The sequence below is a fragment of the Martes martes genome (assembly GCF_963455335.1).
Source record: "Martes martes genome assembly, chromosome: 14".
In the NCBI taxonomy this organism is placed as follows: domain Eukaryota; kingdom Metazoa; phylum Chordata; class Mammalia; order Carnivora; family Mustelidae; genus Martes; species Martes martes.
In genome coordinates, this window is record NC_137902.1 from 27,489,237 (window position 1) to 27,506,447 (window position 17,211).

At 52.0% G+C, this 17,211-nt stretch overlaps 1 protein-coding gene across 9 annotated transcripts in view; it reads right to left on the minus strand.

Moving 5' to 3' along the window:
- Positions 1-17,211, minus strand: part of PAX2 (paired box 2) — a gene marked incomplete at both ends in the record, with an annotated part of 77,629 nt that overhangs the window by 39,898 nt on the left and 20,520 nt on the right. For all 9 annotated transcript variants that reach the window (XM_080822428.1, XM_080822427.1, XM_080822426.1 and 6 more), the window contains 2 exons: positions 5,097-5,216; positions 6,904-6,989. In XM_080822428.1, coding sequence (XP_080678554.1) covers positions 5,097-5,216; positions 6,904-6,989 — 206 coding nt within the window. The remainder of the gene's footprint in view (positions 1-5,096; positions 5,217-6,903; positions 6,990-17,211) is intronic.

Consider the following 17,211-nt stretch of genomic DNA (forward strand, 5'->3'; position numbering starts at 1 on the left):
AAAGATCTCAGAATGGTGGAAAACGCACATGTACCCATATTTGCATAAACCACATAAAAAATTACATGGTGTCCATAAAACAACGCACACACGTTTCCCTAGCTAAATAAATACACTTACATGTGAGAGCAGAAATGCACAGCAATGGAGAGAGGGAGGGATGCCTCCATGTTAGAAAAGAAGGGGTCCTAGATATAATTATGCACATCTCAAATGCCTTTGGACATTAAGAGAGGACACGTGGCCCACCCAGATAACCACACAGCAAATGACCACGCAGAGATGGACAAAGGTCTCCCGATCACACATGGGTCACTGCCATCTTTCCCCCACTCCCTGGCCCCATCCCTGTGAGCTTGTTCCAGCGTCAGGTTCCCACACCGAGATTAGGGAACATGGGCCCAATTAGGTTTTATTCTGACATGACTTCACTTTCCTTCAAAGTATAAACCTGCCGATAAGGTCCTCCCCCACAGACCCACGACGACCTGCCTTCCAAGATGGAGTTGGCTCAACGTTGTATCCGTGCTTCTGTGTGGTCCTCTCCACAGTCCCCCTGAAGTGAGTGTGATGCCATCTCCATTGTACAGAGAAGACTGAGCTGATGAAGGGTAAGCAATCTGCCTGAGCCACTGGGATTCCAACCCCGGGGGGGGCGGGGGGCTCACTACAAGGGCCCACACCTTTCCCCACTGAGTCACACTGCCCAGCCACGCCACTCCAGGGACAGCCTACTTGCCTCCACCTGGCACCCTTGTCCTCCTCCTTGCTGGGCGGGGGTCCTGCAGCCTCCTCTTGCCCGAAGCCAGGGCTCCTGGACCGGGAAGGCGCTGCTCATTGCCACTGCCAAATCCCCTCGTTTGCTCCACGTCTAACCTGAGCAACCTAACTCACTCAGGAAATAAGGCTCTTTTTCTAGTTATGGCTACATCCAAAGCAGAAGGGAGCTATTAAAGGCAGTGACAGGACTGAGCCGTTTCCTTGCAACCCGCCCAGTCTGCAAATACACCCCTGCATGGGGTTGGGCACCTCTTAACCGTGCAACTCATTGTGCACCTAATTAATGGAATGCAAAATCATGGCCCCCTGCAAGCCCACACATCAAAGGATGATATCAACACACCTTCCTTCACACAGATAACTAGCCTCATACCATATGACTTCATTTGGATTTTTGGACAAGTTATGTAATTGCTCCATGTGTCAACAACACGTATGGACAGCGATGCTTTAGGCTATGGCCGAAAGCAACTGGGTGAAGGCAAAGGACTCTGGTTCTCCAGCCTGAAAAAATACAAGAGTCTCTATCTTCCAGCCACATAAACCAGGGCATACAGTATTCAGGGAAGCAGTGTCCCTTCAAGGGACTCTAATATACTCAACTGAAATCATGGCCAAAAAGAGGTAAGGATCTTAGCAGGGCACTAGCTGGGGATCTACCTTCTCCGACTGGTGGAGAGCCTGGCTTCTGGATGCTTTGTGACATAGCTTCCTCGTCTATCCTTGGTCCATCTGCCTGTCTCATTCTGGGAGCTCCTGGACTCAGGTAGGGGGAGAGTGTCAAAGCTTCTTCACTAGCACATGTCTCAAAGGAAAGTCCAGGGATTTTCCCATACCTCCAATGGCATGAGAAGGCATCTCAGGCAGGCGCACAGACACTGTCAGTTCCCTTTTCCCCGGAGTCACAGCTGATCGGCCCTTTACTAATATCTCCACAGATATGATTGTTGCAGATACTAATAACGCCGTCCATATTCCGAGTGCCAATGCCAATAATGCTCTGGGTATTATCACTGTGAACACCAATAACTACCGCTGAGATTGTCTCCAATAATGCCAGCACACGCTGCAGAGATTGTCCTCGCTAATGCCCACCACCGTGACATTGTTAGAGCTGAAGAATAGGCCGAACTGTACCCAGAGGCAGGAGCCGGAGCGGCTTCCTTGAGGACAGAGAGGCTCACGGCTTGCCCTCGGGGTACGGCACTTCTAGAGAGATGCCACAGTGCGTGGGGCCAAGGGAGGGGCGGCGGGGTCCTCCTGAAGGGAGATGGGCCCCTCTGTTCCCTGGAGGTCTAGTCCCTTGGCATGCATCCCCACTCCCATGCCAGTGCCCTGCAGGGCACCACCCCAACCCCCCGCCCCTGGTCAGTTTCCTTGTAGCCTCTGCCGCACGCCTGGTGGCTGAAGGACACACCTGGGTGTCTGCAGCCCGTGCCTGAGGCTGCCTCCTGCCACCGGCCTGCCAGCTGCTGTGCTACCTTGGCCTGACCGCACACTTGGGCTACATCATCTTGACACATAATTATCTCTCCTATTCTTAATCATCTGAGCTGTTCCCTAATGCAAACTGGGCCTGGCTGCTTGGAGGCACCCAGGATGGGGGAGGGGGCAGAGCTGCAAAAGGTCTGCCTTTGCTCTCTCCTTTCCTCTCCCTTCCACCTGGATCCCACCGACAGGTCAACTGTGTGCAGCGGCCCGGGGTGGGCACGGGGACAGGTCAGGGAGACCCAGCTTCCCTCACAGGTGCTACCCTCTACCAGGGAAATGGCAGCTCCTCCTGGGCTGGGGTTGGTCAGAGGAAGTGGGAGTCAAGGCAAGAGAACCATCCCCCCCACCCCAAAAGAAGTAGGACCTCGGATCCTCCTTGTCCCCTGGCTGGGCCCAGGAGGTAGGTGTATAAGCCATAGGGGAAGCCGAGAGCTCCCATTAGCCCTCACCTAGAAGATGCCAACTGCTTCCTGAGCTATCTCCCCGCTGCCATTATAGTCACCCTCCCGGAGGATGGCCTTCCCAAACCTAGCCCTGCTCTTCTCCCTTCCTGCTCAGACACTTACAGTGGCTACTCATGTCTGCAGAACAAAGAACATCGTCTGGGCTCGGGCTGATCTCCTGTGGCCCTAACCTGTGCACTTAGCCTTCCTCCCAGCCTCTCCCTCTCACCCCTTCAGCCCTGCCAGAGCATGCGTGAGTCTTCCCACCACAGCACCTTCTGGTCACAAGGCACAGTCTACCAGACAGAATTTCACACTGCCATTGTCCCTGAACATGCCCCTGACCCATCATTCCTTGAAATGCAGCCCTTCCCGCCAGGCTACTCCCTCCCGACTCTGTGTTCCCATGGCCTGTGGCCCAGATCTCCATCACAACACAGCTATCCAATGGGCCTTTCTGCTCTCTGGGCTCACATGATTTACATGCCCCACTAGACTGTAAGCTCCTTAAGGACAAGAATCATATCTTGTTCTGCTTTGGGATCCTCTAGCACCAAGCCTTTCTTGCCGCTGATGCACAAGAAAGGTTCACTGAATTGAATTGACTTGAAACAATGAAGGCGATCAGTTGCAGGGAGGAGAGCGCTCTGTTCTGGGCCGGCTGGGCCCAACCCTGGGTGGCCACAGCCTCCTGCACTGGCCTCCTCTCAGGAGGCCCACAGGAGCCCAGGAAACAGCACATGTTTGGCCCCAAACACAGACAAAAAAAGGAAGAGTACACAGGGGAGTGGGGTCCTATGGCTTCCCCCGGCCCCGCCTGGTGGACATCTCACACTCTAAAAAATGCAGGGGCTGGTGGTGAAAGGGGGAACCCTTGAGGCCTGGAGAAGAATCTTCCAAACCACTCAGGGTGCCAGGGCGCCTGGCTAAGGCTGGAGTGTGGGAAGCCCCCAGGGAGGACTGGGACCTAGTGCCTTTCCGGAAGCCTCTCCCTGCCCATCAGGGGCTGCCGCCAAAACAACCACAATGAAATTTAGTGAGTGGCAAAGGCCGTGGCAGCCAAATGGGTTTCGATATTTTGGAAGAAGGAGAAATAGAGCCAGACAAGCTGTTTCCCTGTGAAACGAGGCCATTAGGGCTTCTGGAAGGAGGCCAGCACCGGGTCATCACTGTCTTGCCAGACCCAGGCCTCTCCCATGCTCCGTCCTTTCCGCAGGAGGCTGTGGCTTTCACACTCTCTTTGCCCTCAGCCTGGGCCCAGGGAATCTCACTTTTGTCCCTTTTCTCCATTCCTTACCCTCGAACGCTACCCCAATCAAAGGCTTGTCTATGCTTGGGATGGCCATGTGATTTATTGTCCAAACAGGACATTTTTGAGAGAAAAAAGAGATGCCAATGGGCCAAGATGCAGAGACAAAAAGCATAAATTGGGACTGTCCCGGCTAATGGGATATGCAGTGCCCCTTAATGTTCGTCTCTGAAGAATTCTATTTCATGGGAGGTACCCTTAAAATCATACACCCTCCCTAGACCAGAAGGTTACTGCTTCCCCAGCAGGGACCATGAGACCAGGACAGGAAGCAGGCTCCAGACACTGGCGTCTCCACCGGCCTGGGCTTCTGGGCCCTGGGCCCTGGGCCCTTCTCTCATTGGAAGAGAATCAGATGGTCACCAAGGGACTCCTCATGTCTCAACATTTATAAAATGCCTTCTCCCAAGCTCCTGGCCACCACTCCTTCTTTGAGTCCTTTCCCCTCTTCCTCCTCTTCATCTATACCCCGCCTTGAACTCCCTGCCCAACAGTCTTGGGCGCACCTTGAAGCATTGCCTGGAATGGGGAGGGGAGCAGACAAGAGCCTGAGTGGTGTCTCCTCCCATAGGGCGGAGTACAGAAGGCCCCTGTCCATCTCCCTGAGTGGTTTCAGTGGGGGCGGGGGAGGAGGGGGCAGAATCCATGTGTCACAGAGAAAGGACACCTGGGTCAGCCGCGTGTGACGTCATGCCCCCATCTTCTGATGGGTTGGGATCAGGTAAGAACAAGGGCAGATTGGTCTTTAATCCCTGGGTCAGAGATCAGCTGTCCCCCAACTTCCTGACACCTCCCAAGACACACGGCTCATGCTTTCATCCTTGCACCCTTCTGGGATGTTAGGGGCAGTCCCAGCGGAAGAGGAGGCTGCTGAGGCTGCAGAGCAGATGGTGAAGCTGATGGCCAGCAGCCCGCCTCCCTCTCCAGGAGCCAGCAGGGCAGTGGGGGGACCTGGGCTTTGCTACTAAAACTGATCTCACAGCAGAGCAGCTGCGAGGCCGGGCCGAAACCGGAGCTCCAAGTCCAAGGACAAAGCATGCACAGGGAAGCCAAGCCTCTTCCCTCCTCCCTACCTTCATCACGTTTCCTCTTCTCACCATTGGAGCGAGGGATCCCCAGGATCCCATTGATGGAGTAGGATCCCACTGGATCATTGGAGGCGCTGGAAACAGGAGGGGAGGCCGTACTGGGAACTGGATGAGAGTAAGGAGGAAAGGCCATCAGGATAACAGCTGTGATCGCAGGCCAAAGCCCCAGGGCTGGGGGCAGAGAGGGGCAGAGGCAGTAAGAGGGACAGGGAGCTCATAGTCGCCTTTGTCCTCTGAGGTTTACGGGGAGTGCAGGGCTCTACAGCCCCAGGTCTTCACCCCAGAGACTCCGCTGGGCCCTTCAACTCACTTCCTAAGGATGGAGGGAAACACCAACCCTGACTCAATCCCAAGAGCGACTCGGTGTTTCTGCAGAAAGCGCAGCTCCTAGCAGGCCTCCCTGCACAGCCAGCCACCCCTGGGGCTGGCCTGACCCTTCTAAACACATCCCAGCTCACGGTCTCTAGGCTCCTGGGCCGGCCTTTACCAACTTTGTTTCAGAGGCAGCGGCTTTCTAGGCTCTGTCTCTGACCCTCTGGGAGATATAAGAATGGGCGTGATATTGCCCAGGAGGCCGTGGCTCCTCTCTACCAGTTGCTTCTGGACTTGAAATCACTTGAGAAGCTCCTCATTTCTCCCTCAGGGCACAGGTTAGTGAAAACACTCACTGTACAGTGATCAACTCGGGTACAGCCTGGCCCAGCCCTGCTTCCCGGCACACGCTGTAACATGGCCTCAGAAACTATGGCTCCTGCCAACTTCAGGAGGGCTTGGACCAGCCACTCTACTTCCTGCTGGTCTAGAGAGAAGGGGACAGCTGCCAAGAGGGGCAGTGGGAGAAGTAGAACCACATTTCAGCCCCTTGTGCCCCAGGCCACATCTATGGCTACAGCCCCACCAAGCGCCCTTGGGTCAAAGGGAAGTCTACATGGCAGGGGACATTAGCTGGGGTAACGATGAGCTTGGGTCGTGTCTCCGAGAGGCCATGAGCAAGGATCAGTACATAAGGAGGCTGAAGCAGCAGAGTACAGACGGGAGGGGAGAGAGACAGATCAAGAAGAGACGGGTTAAGAGGAAAGAGGCCATGAGGAGCAGAGCAGAGAGGGGGGAACAGATCCAGAGCCACACATGCAGAGAAAGGGAAAGGCAGAGAGAGAGAGAAAGAGAGAAGAGAGAGAGAAGAGAGAAGGGAGAGGAGGGGAGAAGAGAAGAAAGAATTTGAAAAATTACATGCGGTAAGAAGGTAGATAGGAGAGAAAGAGGCAAGTGGAGACAGAATCAGATAAAAACAAAAGATGAGGAAGGAGGTAGAAAGGGGAGAGGAAAAGCTAAAGGATGGGGACACTTGGGTGGCTCAGGCGGTAAGCGTCGGCTCGGGTCATGATCCTGGGGTCCTGGGATTGAGCCCCTCATGGGGCTCCCTGCTCAGCGGGAAGCCTGCTTCTCCCTCTCCCGTTCCCCCTGCTTGTGTTCCCTTTCTCGCTGTGTCTCTCTCTGTCAAATAAATAAATAAAATATTTTTTAAAAAAGCTAAAGGAAAATCTTGATTTAGACAGAGACAGAGACGGAAAAGGAGCTGCAAGGAGATGTGGGCAGAAGGCAGAGAGCAGTTCTGGTGAGGGAGTCTCTTGGGGAGATCCTGACTTCTAGGAGTTCAGGAGGAGTGTGGGCTGGGAAACAGGGCCTGGGACCTCAGGTAGATGAGCAGGTGGACCGTTCTGTGGGGGGGATGGGGGAGTGTCTGGCTCTCCTAGGTGGGGCCCCTCCTCCTCCCTTCCTTAAGCCCTCTTACCGATGGTGTGGCCGGGGGCAGTCACTCCCGTCCCAGCCCCATCCGGCGTTGGATGGAAAGGCTGCTGAACTTTGGTCCTGATGATCCTGCAACAGCATCACAACAGCATCACACATCACATGCCCACTCCTGCGGGCACCAGCTCCAGCCCAGCCCTGCACAGGGCCTCTCCCAAGCTTCCCAGCTCCTTCCTCATCCCTCGGTTCCCTGTGCCCCCCTCACTGACTGCTGCGAGGCATGAGCCGCCAACCCCCCCCCCTCCTGCCCCAGGGCTCTGCAGAGCCAGCCTAGTGCAGCTGGACAGAGGCAGTCTGCATGCTCTCCTGCGGTGTGCATCGTCTTAGCTGCAGCTTGATTTTCGGTGGCAAGGACTGAGGCAGCAGAGTGAGTGGAGCACAGCATCCTTCCCTTTTCTGGGGGTGGGGACGGCCCTGGTGGCTTGTTGCCCACCCTTCCCTCCTCGACCACAAGCAAAGCTCCTCTGAACAGGACTCCCTGGGTCTGGAGATCATTTTGGAGCTGTACCACAGCTATTGGGACTGTACCACAGTCCTTCAGAGTTGGGGGACAGAGTAAGATTTCCCTATGTCTTGAGCTAAAAAAAAAATAACCAGGAAAGAGCTGGGTCACAGGTGGACCTTTTTATCCCTGGGATTCCAGCACAGCTCACGGTCCCTTCACCAAATACCAGGCCCTGAAAAGCTTCTTCCTGGGTCCATGCACTGCCCAGCTCCTGCCCAGCTCGCTGGCCCAATGATTTGCTTTTCTGGGGTCTTACTTAGATCACAGCTTCTTTACTAGCCTAGTTGAAAAGTCTGGCACCCACCCTGTATGCTCTGGTGGGGGTGGGGGGTGGGATCAAACACCCCAGGGCTGGGATGAGCCTGCTTGTCAGTGATCTGAGGAGCCCACAGCTCAGTGATGCAGAAGACCAATGCCAAGACCAAGGAATGCTCCCCTCCGCCCACTAGTCCGAATAGGTACCCTTGAAAGCAGCTTTTCCCATGGCATTGCCCCACCCTACACAGAAGCGTGGGGGCCAAGTTCACCCAAACCAGCCAGGTGAGTCAGAAGCCGTGAGCAGACCCCGCTCTGGTTTAAGTGAGCGCTCGCGGGAACAGAGATAAGGCGCCTGCCTCACTGTGCTAGAGGTAAAGCTGGATGCAGCAAGGACACACACCCAGAGAAAGCTCAGGAGCCCCAGGGGGCCCGGGGGTAAACGTTAGAAGGAGGAGGAGGAGGATCCCAGGCCCCTTGCAGGTGGGGGACTGGGGAGGAAGTCCCCGAGGAAGTAGATCTTCACGTAGACCTTCAGTGGAGGGCAGGGCTGAACCGAGGAAGGGACAGAGGGCAGGGAGGGGAGTGGAAAGGGCAGCAGGTGGTCTGGCGGGGGCCCTGAGTCCTGCTTCTGTCTCTGCCTCTCAACAGCCACAAGAGCTCTGGGGCACATCAGTCGGTCTCTCGGGGCCTCTGTTTCTTCAGCTGTAAAGTAAAAAGGTGGGACTACAGGATCTTGAAGGGCTGCTTCCCAGTGAAAAATATTACGGTTCTAAGATGAGCAAAGCGGCCGTGGCAGGGTTGGGTGGGAGCATTATAAGCACGTGCTGGAGGAAGGGAGGAGAAAGGCATGGAAGCCAAGTTAGTTTTAGGGGTTAAAGCCCAGACTGGCCAGCCGGGAGCAGTGGAGGTACGTAAAGGAGAAAGAGGAAATAAGGCTGAAAACTTGGAAGTAATGACGGTAAAAGTGATTTTCCATCTGTTCATCATCTAGTAGGTGCCCAAATTATATGCAATTTATATCACTTATACATACGATGGCTCCTTCTCCCAACAACCTCCCGAGTAGACACTATTCTCATTTTGCAGGTTGAAAACCAAAGCTGACAGAGGTTAAGTGGCTTAGTCAAGACCACACTGTTGGTGAGAGCGGAGGTAGAACTCCATCCCTAAAACAGGTGCTCTCGGTGACTTTGTCACACTTCCTCAACATGCAGCAGCCAGGGTTAGAGTGAGTCTTAAGCCGGGAGTGATCTCGAAATTAGAGATCCGTGTAAGGCAGCGCACAGGCAAGGGGTCTCAGGAAGGGAAAGAGTCTGCAAGACACTGTGAAGGCAGAATGACCAGGATTTAGCAACTGGCTGGAGTCAACCACAGCTCTAAGACCCTCAGTTCTGGCGACAAGGAAGGCTGGTGTTTTGTGCCGCTGTCAGGAGAGGATAGGGAGGGAGGTGGCTGGTTTTGTCTTGGATTTGCAGTGTCTGGGGTGGTAAGGGAGTATCCAGCTGGCACAGTAGGCACAGATCTTAGACTGTCAAGGAAAAGGGTATTGATAGAGACAAGGGACCTAAGGAGCGGGTGTCTGGAGGGCACCTACCTTCACAGGTTGAGGAAAAGAACCTGACCTCACAGAGGGCTCGCAATTGGTCACATTGGAAATGGCAGGACCACGATGGGGCCATTTCACCTAAGTCATTGGAGAAGAACGTTTCCAAAAGGAGACTATAATTCGCAGCATGAATGACAATGTAAAAACTGGAGAGAACTGGGAATAAGAAGAGGCACAGATGTGGGAATTTGGGGGATGGCGGTCTCATCAAAGCAACTGGGACAGGACAGAAAGAGGTTAGGGAGTGAACAGGAGGAGAGGGAGGCAGTGAAAGTAGACCAGTGCCTTCAGAAGTCTGTAGGAAAGGAGGGGAGAGAAAAGTGTGGAAGCCAGTGGATGGAACCGGCGGCTGAGGGGGAGGGAAGGCCGTTTAAGGTAGGAAGGACCTGGATACATTGGCAGGCTGAGGAGGAAGAACTAGGGGGAGAGCCTGAAGTTGCCCGGCAGGATGCAGATGACTGAGAGAACAAGGCGGAGCAAGGAGAGGCAGCAGGAAGAGCTGGTGAGAGATGGTGCACTTCGAGGTGGCTAAAAGCTTTGAAAAGGAGCTTTTACAGCTCCTCTTTCTCAGCACAGCAGAAGGCAAGTTCATCTCCCTAGAGCTGGGGGAAGGTTTGGAGCATGATCACAATGGGAAAGATCAGACAGGAGCTGAAGCCCGTTGAGACTGGCCTATAGGAAAAGTCTAGAAGGGGGCTGTGCAGCTCAGAGCAGCCACTCTGAATTCATTGCAGCAAAAGCTTCTGGGATCTCACTGGGCCTGCTGTAGGGGGCTCTGGACTGCAGGTTGGTGAGCCCTGGACTAAGGAAACCCCAGGGCTGGGGCTGGTTGACTCAGATAACTGGATGGCCTTGCGGAGTTTCTATCTTTGTTACCAAGAGCCTCTGACCCCTGGGGCACTGGTGTAGATTTAGTCGAGGCAGCAAGTGATGGAAAATCACTACTCCCTGAGAGCCGCTTGGGGATCCGTGGGAGAGGAGCTGGGCAGGGCGCCTGCGTGAATTACTCATCTTCTTGGTGTCCATCCGTGCTCCCCCAGGAAGTGGGCACTCATTAGACTCCAGAGCTGATCTGGGGAAATTTAAGAACTGGAATTGTGGATACCTGGTGGTTATTGATTGCTGACCTGGAATCCTGTACACGACCGACAATGCAGGGGATTATCACCAGAGCTTAAAAAGATAAAGTGCAGGACTGCTGTGGGTGACTGTCTGATACTACTTTCCCGTTCCTCCTCGTTCTCTTCCCATCTTTTTCATTCTTGGCACTGCAAGACGGCCAGACACATGCATGTCCTCCACGGTCCCAGGCGGGTCTGGCCCTCAAGTCAAGTGTGCAGGTAAAGATCTTTGGGGGGATCAGTGGGGAGTCCGGGAGCCCATGTCTCTACTAGGTGGCTAGCAAGTACCATTTCTTGTTGCCATGCAAAAATGGCCCTGTCAGGACCCCTGCTTCCTACTTCTCTTTCCAGCATGTTCTCCTTCACAGGGATGGGCCCTTCCTCCCCAAACTTTCCTGGCTTGGCCTGAGTCCAGCATGAGGCTTGAGAAGCTTGGCAAGGGTGTGACTAGGGTAAAAGGATGAAGGGGATGGCTCTGGGCCCAGTCTGCCTGAGTCTGAGTCCCAGCTCAGGGGACTCTCTCTTATGAGACCCCTGACAGTTTCTTACTCCCTCACCTGTAAAAGAGGATAATAATACTGTCCACCTCCCAGGATTGTTGTGAGGTTTAAATAAAATAATGCATGTCAGATGGTTAGTATGTTGCTTGGCTCAATAAATGCTAGTGCTAATAATAATAACAACATCTAGGAGTAGCCATGTTCCTGTGGGTGGCCATCAGGACCAGATGCCTTCTATTTAGGGACCGAGCCAGGTGCAGGCAGGAGGCCTCGAAGTCCAACATGGTCCAGCCGGGTCAGTGCCGCCGCTATGGGGGACCCCGACTGAGCACCGAGAAGACAAGAAGCAACAGCAGCAGGTGTCGCAGCCTGACCCCAAAAGAGGCGCATCAGAGAGACTCTCAGCGAGACAGACTAGGGCCCTCCGCCCAGGATCCCTGGGAGGAATCCGCAGACAGCATGAGCCCCAGCTTCTTCAGAGCCCAGTAGATGCCAGGGGGCCGTGACTGTGCTTCCAAGGATAAATGACAATGCAGGTGAAGTCACTCTTTCCTTGGTTAAATTCCCAGGAGGCCTCCACCTCCCACCAAGCTGGAGATCAAAACAGTTTCATCAGCTCTGTGAGTTAGAATGAAAGCAGGTAATGAGTCTCCTATTAACAGTTTGCTAAACTCATGGAGAAACCGAGGAGCTCTCAACATTCTAAGAAAGCGCCAAGGAAATCCTTCCTCCTCTTCTGGTTCTCCTCCTTCTCCCACTTCCTCTTCCTCCTCTCCTTCTTTCCTCTGTGTTTCATTCGCTGTCTCTCTGCCCCGTGGCTCTCTCTGCCCGTCTGTGGGTCTCCCTTCTCTGGGTCCGTCTGTCTCTCTGCGCCCCGTAGTCCCACTGTGGCTGTGTGAGGTTATTGATTCCTGGGAGCTGGGGGAAAGCAGGAGGCAGGGCTGGGGTGCAGGCTCGGGGATGGAAATAGAAGGCTATAAATTATTTGTGACAGGAAAGCAATAGTGGCAGAGTGCTGAGCACAAGTCCTGTGTCACTATTAGATTCCTTTTAGCCTGATGACACTGTAAAAAAGGTTAAGTGTCTGCTGGAATCGTACACCTGGGGGGCCGGGGCAGCCTAGGAGCAGAACAAGCCACTGAGAGCAGGTATATCAATTCTCCAGGCCAATAATATTCCACTCATTGATCGCCACGCAAAGTTCAAAAATCTCATTACAGCCAGGCAGACCGGGAACTTTTTACAAATCAATAGAATGATATAATGTATGTATACTTAGTACAAATGTATCTATTCATCTATCCATCCATCCACAGTCCGCCTCAGGGTTTCCAAGTTAACCTACCCATCATATTATGTTATGTTATGTATGATATTATATTGCATTGTATTATATGATAATAAATGGTGTGCAAAAACTCCCCCTGAGGTGGAGATGAGGAGAGGTCCTATTAGCATCGAAGTGACCTCAGACAGCTCACCTTGGAGAGAGTTAGGTGACAGCATAGCCAGGGCAAGGCTGGTCAGGATTTCTAGGAGCAATGCTTCCTTAACAGGAGCCCCAGAAATAAAATCCATTGTCTACTGAGTATTTGCTATGCATTAAGCAATGCTCTACATGCCCCAAACAGTTTACTTAATCCTCACAACAACCCATTTTGGAGATATGGCGTGTTGCAATTTGCCCAACGTCACCCATTTAATAAATGGCCAAGTCTGGGGTTTGAACTCAAGGAAACTAAATGCAAGGCCCACGCCCGTAACCACCACGCTAGTCTACCTCCAGAAAAGAAATACCCTGTAGCCCAGAATCCAAACTCCTGGATTCTATTTCCAGCCTCTTCTGTTGTGTTCTGAGAAACAAAGGGTAGGGGGCTCCCTGAGAGTTAGTATTCCCTTCTCTAAAATGGGAGTAATAACACCTGTAGGAACCAGCTGCTGACAACGTGATATATACATGCGATCTCCAAACACGTCCCCATAAAATCCTGTCTGACTGCCTGGAGCAGACGGCTTTCCCCACAATGAAATTACTTCTTAGCAGGACGGCAGGTTGGTCCCAGGCCTGGCCATATTACTGGTTTGCTGAAAGGGTCTTTAGGGCAAGAAGTCAGGTGTCTGTATACACGTGCCATGCACATGTATAAATCAGTTCAAACTGTCCTAGGGTAGACTGCCCACTTCAGAGTTTTTGCAGAAAATATTTCATTCCTCGCAGGAGGAAAGTCTGTCCTGATTTGGTAAATCAAGGGAACTCCAGGGACCAACAATATCTCAGCCTGGCCGGCCCCACAGCCCACCGAGCCAGGGGAGTGGTAGGCGGGGCCTCCTTCTGCGCCCCGGGCTTCCTGGGTATTAGAGGCAGGATCATTCCAGAGGACAAAACGATATTTGCTTCAGCAAAGGACATTTTGCACATAACTTTCAACACAGGCCTTTGAGAACTGCCTCTGCCGGGTACATGTCCGGGGCTGAGCCCTGAGTCAAGTTGGAACAGCGCAAACAGCTGTAGACTTTTCAAGGCAGAACTTCACGTGAACTGTCATAGATTATTCAGGAGAATTTCACCTCCCCTAAAAATGGTTCCTACCTCCCCACCCTCCTGAGAACTTTGAGGAACTAGATTTCCCCTCCGCACATCCCAGGAACCAAAGCCTTCACATTTAGGACCGCCCCCTCGCAGACGAAACAGCATCCGTCCAACCTGCTCTCCCCACGGCAGCCCGGAAGTGCTTGGTGCAAAGTCGTCTTCCTAGGCTCCGGCTCGCAGTCTGTGCAGGTCAGGGTGGCTCGCCCGTGCCCACTCAGACCCCTGCAGGTTTCAGCGCGGACGACCACCCAGAGATGAAGCAGGTTCTGTGCGTGAACATGGCCGCGGACGGGAAGCTTCCGGCAGGAACTTCCGTTCTGGCTAGAGCATGGTAGAGCTGGAATGCTGGGCTTCCGAGCTTAACGCCCCCCCTCCCCCAAATGCGCCAAGAGCTTCTGCCTCCTTTGTTGCTTCTCAGAAGGCATGACTGAGCTCCAAGAGATGAAAAGCTTGCCAAGAGTTTCCTCAAACCATTGTCCTTGAACCACCTGCGTTGGAATCCCCTGGGGTGCACTTTAGCCCTCCTGATTAAAATGTCTGATGGTGTTAAGGCCCAGGACTCTGTATTTAAGCAAATTGCCCAGATTATTCTTAAATCCTATAATATTTGAGAAGACTGGCTTAAGCCAGAGGGTGAAGAAACCACCCTTGTGGTAATATAGGGGAGCCTTGATGGGGTTGAGAGAAAGTCTTAGAAGGCTCAAAGTTTCCTTACTCCTATCTGTCCATCGACATTTCTCTCCATCTCCTGACTCCCACTGACCCAGGAACCAAAATTCAAGAAGCTATCACAGTTCCTCCATGGAAACTAAACTAGAGGTTAAAAATAAAAATAATTTCAAAATAGGCTTTTGTACATTGCTGGATGCTAGATTCCCACTGGGTTCCTTGGCTATCACCTTAAATACTATTTCTTTAGATATCCTGCATCAACTTAGCCTTCTAAGACTGGCACTACGGGCGATAATCCTTCCACCACGTGTCCCCGGGAGCCCAGGCCAGATACAATTTACCAGGCTAGATGGGCCATGGGGCTGGCCCAAGGGGGCAATAGTGATGGTTTATATGATGAATGGTAAGCATATGGATTGATTTAACTTCAAGATATGCATAGGTTTAAAAATTAAGGGGCAATGTGTTTAACTAACCATTTGGAAACCAGTCTGCAGTGCATGCCAAGCCCAGAGCGTGACCAGACTAGCTCCTTTCACCACCAGCCCTGTCCTCATCTGTCAGGGCTTCCAGGCTAGAACCGGGGTCCACCAGCTGTCCACCCCACGATCCTGCGTGGGAAGTCCAGAGGCTAGAAGATTGGCCGGATGTGATGGTGAAAGGGGTGCCGTGTAGCCTCACTGCTGGGACCAAGTCCTCCCTGCCCATGCTCCATGTCCCTCCCTGGCAAGCCCACCTCCCTAGACAAGCAGAAGGAAGCCTGGAGGAAGTACCCTCAGCAGCAGCAGAGGTGGGGCCTGACCTCCTTGCCTCTTGCCCCTCCCACCTCTGGCCCAGTGACTCCAGTATTTGAAAACAATCCATAGGTCTGTCTGCTGAAAGAATGTGACGTGGCTAAACCCTACAATTGCTTCCTATTACCAACAGAATCAATTCAAAATTCCTCAGCCTGGCCTTCAAAATCTTTCCCAATCTGCTCCGCCCTGGCTTTCCAATCTATTTCTCTCTGCACCCCTCTTGCCCTCAGGGTCTAGCACAGAGCTGAAAGCTTGTCTCCTGGCTTACTCAATTCACAGAGTCCTCCCCTAGACCCTGAGCTCTACACGGGCAGATATCACACCCATTTCTCTCACTAATGTATTTCCAGCACCTAGCAATGGTGCCTGGCAGAATGTTAGCGCTTAAAAACTATTTGCTGAATAACAAGTGAAGGTTATTATTAATAATGATAAGGATAACATCTTCGGGAATGGAGTGCACTAATATACATTCACTGTGTACCAGGCACTGTGCTAAGCACTTTACATGAATTACTTTATTTCTCACAACTTCTTAGGAAGATTATCCCTATTCCACGGATGTGGAAACCAAGGCTCAGAGAGGTTAAGTAACTGACCCAAGGGCACACAGCTGTTAGGAGCAGAACCAGGATTTAAACCGGGGAACCTGGCTGCAGAACCCAGGCAGGTAACCACTGGGTGGAATAGCTCATACCCAGAATAGACGGTAGAATCTAGGAGAGGTTGGCCCGATAGAAGAGCTGCATATAATAGTAGTAAAAGAAGTAACTAGAACTTATTTCGTATTCACTAACTGACAACCACTGTGACAAATGCATCTGCTCATTTAAATCCTAGCTACAACTCTGTTAAATAGGCATGTTCTCTATGATGCCAAGGAGACAAGAGTGGCTGAGCAATTTGCCTAAGGTCAAGTGCTTAATAACACTGGAGCCAGACTTTGGGTGCAGGTCTGGGACTCCAATGTCTTTAGACTGAACAATATGACCTCTTCTGGAAATTACTTTATTAATAGTTATCTGTGTTTGTTAACTATTTGGGCCTCGTCTTTTCCCATCTATGATCTGGACAACTGAGCAAAGGTATGCGTAGACAACAGACAGAAACTGCATATAGCAGCGATTCTGAACATGTTTAGCCTCTCCCCTGTGTTTGATGAGCAGTGCATCTGTGTTACAAACAAACCACAATTTTAGGTGAAGTGGCTATGGTTTCAGTATTTATATGCACTGGGAGGTTTTGGGTGTAGAGTTTCCAAATTCCCTGTATCTATTTATCTACTTATTTAGCTTCCAAATCCAGTACGTGAGTGTGTAATGGTACCGCACACCAAAGTGTTTCTATGTTTCTAGAAACTACTACTGTGATTAGTGTATCTTTATATTCATGTCGGCTCTGATGCATTGATCCACAATTTTTAATACGAGATATATTTGTCAAAACCTACTTCATGAATTTCTGCCCCAGTTATGCTTATTTCTGTCAAATATGTAAGCCACAGTCACATTCTGCACCAGTCCCTTTCCAGAGCATCTGGGATTCTCACATCACAACTGTGTTTTTATATTGGTCCATGCATCGGTATTGATGTGCATAGATGTGCACTTGTACACCTGTGTATCTTTCTGTCTATGGCTAGGACGCGGTGGGGGGGGATGTGGAAATGAGAGAATTATTAAATGCCAAGTAGATGTGCAATAAATTCCATTGATTTTATAAACTCCAACTTGTCTTCAGTCTCCTTCCATTCTTTATCCTGGGGGCATTGCAACAAAAACCTATTTTAAATACCTTTACTCCCCCCCCTCCCCCTCCCCAAAAAAGTGTCAATATTTTATTTGGATTTTTAACTTCGCTCCATAACAGTTGTTTGACCTCCTGACTCGTGCGAGTCACATAAATTCTGGGACTTTATTCAGGAGCCATGTTCCTGCTATTGAATAAGCAATTTGGGAGGGTGAATTAATGACTTGTGCTGTTGCTGGAAAGTCCCTGAAGAAATATTAAAATTGCTTGCAGACTGAATCGATACTCAGTGAACACCCAGCAAGAGGGCCTCGGCTCTGGAATGGCCACCGAAGGCAGGGCTTGGTGGAGGAAGGGGAATTCCTGCACCCAGCTCGGTGAGCCCCCGCCCCCCCGCCCCCACCTCTCCCTCCATCCCTGGAGCTCTGTCATTTTCAGTAACAGCAAAGTCTTATTAAACCCCAGCCAGGATAGAGCTGATTTGTCCTGTCTC